This window comes from Notothenia coriiceps, unplaced genomic scaffold, assembly GCF_000735185.1.
Source record: "Notothenia coriiceps isolate Sejong01 unplaced genomic scaffold, NC01 NC01_scaffold00014290, whole genome shotgun sequence".
Classification (NCBI taxonomy): domain Eukaryota; kingdom Metazoa; phylum Chordata; class Actinopteri; order Perciformes; family Nototheniidae; genus Notothenia; species Notothenia coriiceps.
This window is the reverse complement of record NW_011346991.1, coordinates 46339-52093: the sequence shown is the minus strand read 5'-3', so window position 1 is coordinate 52093 and position 5755 is coordinate 46339. Positions and strand designations below refer to the sequence as shown.

The 5755-nt window shown below is 40.2% G+C and overlaps 1 protein-coding gene and 1 long non-coding RNA gene across 2 annotated transcripts; one reads left to right on the top strand and one right to left on the bottom strand.

The window, feature by feature from the left end:
* Positions 1-103: 103 nt before the first annotated feature.
* Positions 104-3421, bottom strand: rnaseh1 (ribonuclease H1). Its single transcript, XM_010774592.1, has 5 exons — positions 2931-3421; positions 2163-2287; positions 1823-2002; positions 1331-1430; positions 104-866 (listed from the first exon to the last, which is right to left on the bottom strand). The coding sequence occupies exons 1-5, from the start codon at positions 3056-3058 to the stop codon at positions 758-760; spliced, it is 642 nt and encodes a 213-aa protein (XP_010772894.1). The 5' UTR covers positions 3059-3421; the 3' UTR covers positions 104-757.
* Positions 3422-3755: 334 nt separating this feature from the next.
* LOC104948396 (uncharacterized) lies at positions 3756-5492 on the top strand. The gene is made up of 2 exons (XR_798682.1): positions 3756-4611; positions 5420-5492. It is a non-coding gene; the product is annotated as an uncharacterized lncRNA (long non-coding RNA).
* The last annotated feature ends 263 nt before the right edge of the window (positions 5493-5755 follow it).

The window sequence follows — 5755 nt, the reverse complement described above, 5'->3', positions numbered from 1 at the left end:
ACAGATGATGTCCACGTCACAGATCATACAGGCTGCCTACACACACACACACACACACACACACACACACACACACACACGCACACACACACGCACACACACACAGAACTGTTTTATCCACTTTGGTGAACAACAACTAAATGAATCCAATAGTTTCAACAGGAGTGAGAAGCTACAAGCTAACGAATGCTCAGGTAGTTTCTCAGATAACTTAAGATTCAGATGTCTACTAGAGCTGCAGCTAAATTGATAGAAAAACACTCCAAAACTATTTAGATTGATGTACTTTTTCACACACAAATGTCCCATGATGCTGTTTTCAGATTTATATATTGATATTTCCTGCTTATCCCGGTTTTCTTTATCACGTTAAAGTAAATATTTGTGGGATTTGGACTGAAAAAGCAAGACATTTTAAAGCCATAGCTGTGAGTTGAGAAACTACAATGGACATATTTGAACAATTTTATAACATTTTAAAGACCAAACGATGAATCCGGAAAATAATTAGTATTTTCAAGTTTAATATTAGTGTTTTTTCCGAAACAGGAGTGAGTGGCTTCAAGCTAACCGCTAACAAATGCTCAACAGGTTTCAAGCTAACCGCTAACAAATGCTCAACAGGCTTCAAGCTAACCGCTAACAAATGCTCAAAAGGCTTCAAGCTAACCGCTAACAAATGCTCAACAGGTTTCCCTTGCAAACTTAAGATCCAGCAACTAGTGACTTAAATCCTCCTTCTGGGTAAAATAAGTTACTAAGATACAAAAAGTGTATGTAGTAGAAATATGTGTGAGGGGAAGATGCTCACTTGTATTTCTGCCCGCTGGTTGGTTTGTCTTCCCTCCAGAGGATCTGCCACATTTCTGCAGAAGAGCAGGAATAAATTATTCTAAATAAGCTTCAAATGTGGTTTCAAGGTCATTGAAGTTTCGAGTTTCAAGGCTTCATCGTCATGTGCACAGTAGCTTCAGTGTAGATATGGCAATGAAAAACTGAAGTCCCAGGCTCTTCCAACAGAGCAACATGAATATATATATCGGACATTAAAACAAATAAAACAGGTAAAATAGTGCAAGAGAATGTTTGGAGAGTAAATGGAATGATATATTAGATGAATAATTAGCTAAATGCAATCAGATGAATGTTTATATATGTTCTTTAAAAAGTTCAGCTGTTTAATATTCTTATGGCCTGTGGGTTTTAGATTATGTGTGTGTATGTGTGTGTATGTGTATGTGTATGTGTGTGTGTGTGTGTGTGTGTGTGTGTGTGTGTGTGTGTGTGTGTGTGTGTGTGTGTGTGTGTGTGTGTGTGTGTGTGCTCTCACAGTGGGTGGTTGGGGCCCCAGTAAACTCCGATGCCAGCTTTTGCTCCTTTCTGTCCGTTTCCTGTGCAGCCGCCGTCGGTGTAAACAACAACAGCATCGCCTGCGTGAAGGGAAGACAGAGCGCGGGGTTCAGGAGTTCAGCTTCTATTCAACTTTAACTTTGACAGAGCAGAACACGTGAACTAGGAGCAAAAGAACATGTTAACAGATGATATACACATGTTTTTCAATCAAAAAATGCTTATATATTTGCTTTATATTTTGTTACTGTAATGTTTGTAATTCAACATGTATATTTTCTACTTTTTTGGTTATTTTTAGTCTTTTAATTTGTATTGTACAATGCCATGTTTTTTTATGCTACTGCAACACAAACATTTCCCAATTTGGGATCAATAAAGTTCTTCTTATCTTATCTTATATTTCAATTCAAGTCGGACAAAAGGTGTCTCGATTTAGACTTCACATTTATCTCATTCTAGAGATGCTCACCCATGTATGTGAATCCGTCAGAGCTTACTGCAGCCGAGCTTTCTGACGGTTTTACTCGTTTGGGACGTGTCTGTGCGTCCTCGTCCGAGTGACTTCTCTTCTTCCCGAGAGCGATGTACTCCAGAGGCTCCGGACCTCTTTTAGGGAGCAGAGAGAGGGCCGAGTGCAGGCTCTGAGAAACTGGAAACGATAGGACAAATTGTGAGGAGAACAACTTGCAAAATGCCATTTCAAATCGACTACCCCGGCTTGTTTTGGTGACTGTATGGAATGATATAGCCCTGATCCTGAACTGTACACTATGCATGAATTTAACACACACACGTCTGGATTAGCTTACCTTTCTTCACCTGTGGAACTGGAGAGGGGTCGACTCCTCTGAAGAACGCCCAGGCATCTTTCTCTGATGCAAACTTCTTGAAAGAGGCAGCGGGGAATTTGTCCACCTGGCCCTTACATTCATCCCTGAATAACAGTTACAAAAACCCACAAATGATGAGAAAAACTTCCATTAAAAGCTACTATGCACAACTTGTTAATGTATGTAGTACACCATGTTTATATGTTACTGTCCCTATAGTAAATATATTAGAGTATTCACATTTCTTCTGTATATTTTATAGTGTATACTCTTAGATACTCTTCAGAATATAGGTATTTTATACTGGGAATAAGTATATGTTACTTTTAACTTGTATTTTTCCTAAGCCGAATTGAAGAATGGTTTGTTACGTTTCCAAAACCCTTTAAATTGAACTTTCTAGCAGGTGTGTTGTTTAACAGAAGATCAAAAACACTTTAAATCACCAGATTTCTGAATGGAGTTTGGTTTGTACCTCCTCTACCACTTTGCAAGATCAATGACAGTTTGTATGGTTTCTTAGCCGAATTGTTCATAAGCCGAATTGAAAAATGGTTTGTTGTGATTACAAAACCATTCAAAATGACCTTTATAGCACGTGTGCTGTTTAACAGAAGATCAAAAACACATTAAATGACCAGGTTTTTTTTTTTTTTAAATGGAGTTTGGTTTGCACCTGCTCTCCCACTGTGCAGGATCAATGAGTTATTTTTCTTCTAAACAGACAGTATTTTCTGACAGTCTCACCATGTGCTGTACACTCCTGGTTTGAAGCCTTTCCTCACAGCAAAGTAAAACTTGCCCTTCGGCATGTCGTCGGCTCCACCGCAGACAGTCCTGCGTAATGCTCTGAAAACACCAGTCAGTCTGAACATAACGCAGCTGGGGAGGCTATCATGGTGTCTTTAACTAATTAAACAATCATTTATAAAGAAAGCTGACTGGTCCCTGTGTGTTTGGCTCTAAAAAAGAAAGAAAAGTGTACCTCCACAGCCAGAAAAGGATGCTAAAACCAGCTAATATCCTTATTATTAGCTGGTTTGCTAACAGTGAGCAACAGTCAGTTTGCTCACTGTTATTGTCACAAAAATACCCACAGACTCTGACAAAGTATTTTTTGTCAATTTGATAGTAGTTTAACCTCTGTTGTAGTCTTGAAAGTCCGAAGTAAAGCAACAAAGAAAGGAAAGTCAAAAGTAATGTTAGGAAAGCTTGACAGTCCGTTTTCTCGCCAAACTCTCGCGATGTTTTGGGCGTTTTTTTAAGGTGGTTTTGTTTTGCGTCACATATTTATTTATTTATTTATTCAAGAGCATATATGAACATCATATGTTTCGTATAAAACAAAGTTCACATCAGGGGTAGACATATAAATAAAGAAAAATACAGTTTCATATTTGAAATTAAACGTTTGTTAAATAACTCTCGCGATGTTTTACGATCACTGGATTCGTGGTCTGTGTCAACTCTCGCGAATGCAACGTTCAATAAAGTTGAGTATAATACAAAAAAATAATAAAAATACAACTCTCGCGATGTTCTCTCAGCACTGGAAACGTGGTCTGCGTCAAATCTCGCGATGGGTAAATACCTCTCCGGATTGGATTAGTACAACTCTCGCGATGAACCGGCCTCTTCCTTGGCCGTCGTTGACACAGGTTAGTCGTGCCACTCTTCCCAGGACTGGCCTTTCTATCCTAAAATGTGCTTTAATGTTGTTTAATTGTTGCGTAAACACTTCGTAAGGCACATTAAGGCTCTGATACGTTAGATTATGTAGTTTGAGGATGCGGATGGCTGTTTTATATGAGAGAATAAAGCGTAGTAGAGGAGCTCCGTATGATGGGAGTTCTGAGGCAGAAGTTAGCTTAGCAGGCCGTGCATGTGTTCAGAAAGAAAGAATGTTTCCCCGGTAAATGCAGTAGACTCGATATTCAAAGCTCTATGTATGTTTAGTTTTGTGTGAAATAAGACTGAATACTTCTGTTTGCCACGTTAACCACTGAAGCTCGGTTGTATCGGAGGTACATGGCAGTTGAAACATGCTAACTCCCTCAGAGCTAGCTTGTGGCTAACATGCTGTTTGTTTGTAACACAGTCTAGCTTACTTTGTGGCTGTTTGATATGTTGGGGGTTAATGTTGAAAGTATCACTATTTAAGTTCATATATTGGCTAGGGTTGTGACTTAGCCTGCTGTACTCAATTAGCATTAAGCTGGTCATAGCCTAGCCTAAATGCATGCTAGTTTGATGGAGCTCCACCACGATACCAAGATAGCATAAGTGTGTTGAGATGCCGTTGATGCTTATCTAACCTTTCATGTTTTTATTTACCTCCACAGAAACAACGGCCATGTTCAGTACCAGCGCCAAAATAGTGAAGCCTAATGGCGAAAAGCCTGACGAGTTCGAGTCTGGGATCTCCCAGGTAAGAAGACCAGGTTTCACATTTAATCATATGTTTGAGTTTGTCAAGCTGCTTGTTGTGTGTTTGTGTTGAGAATCCTGAGATGTTTTGATGAGATGCTGTCAGATCTTGAATCTAATAGATATGGCTTTCAGTGTTGCCCTGAAACACACATTACCTCATTGCTGGTGATGCTGCTTCCTACTATAAAATATGGTGTGATTTTGAAGTATTTTTTTAAGATGCAGACGTTTGAGGCTTGGATTTGTTCAACATATTTCCTTATAGATAAACTTTAAAAGATAAAAACAGACCTCTCCCACAACCTGGTATGAGAAAGATGTATACATATGATGATGATGAATGTGTGTATTGTGTGTGAACCCGACATGGATATCCAGCGAGGTTGCTCTCCTGGCTCTGTCCTTGTGGCGTATGGGAGCGTAGCGTTCAGCTGAGACGTAAAGTCCCGTTCCACGATGTCGGAGACAAAGCTCTTCTCCAGAGATGGGCGTCCTGTATATTCCTACATCTTCCCAGAGTCCTTTGGGGCCATTACTGGGGGGCTAAACCATGCAGTGCACATTGGATGCCAGAAGGAATGTGTGAATTTGTTTTGATATAAGTATTAATCACAGTCACAGAAAATCACCTGTCAGTGTCGTAGATCAGAAATCAGGTTGTTCTCTGCATGTAAACAGAAATATGAACTGTATAGAAACTGCCAGAGTAGGTCCAGTTATGAGGAATAATGGCTGTGCTTGTACATGTGTCAGGAAGTTGCATTTATATAAAACTAAAGAATGATTTGTCTTGTTTCTCCTGGCAGGCTCTGCTCGAGCTGGAGATGAACTCCGACCTCAAGGCTCAGCTGCGAGAGCTGAACATCACTGCAGCAAAGGTAGAGGGACAGTTCTACTCATCCTCTCTTAGGTCTACATTCAAATATTTTTGAAATAACAACCCGACATGGATATCCAGCGAGGTTGCTCTCCTGGCTCTGTCCTTGTGGCGTATGGGAGCGTAGCGTTCAGCTGAGACGTAAAGTCCCGTTCCACGATGTCGGAGACAAAGCTCTTCTCCAGAGATGGGCGTCCTGTATATTCCTACATCTTCCCAGAGTCCTTTGGGGCCATTACTGGGGGGCTAAACCATGCAGTGCACA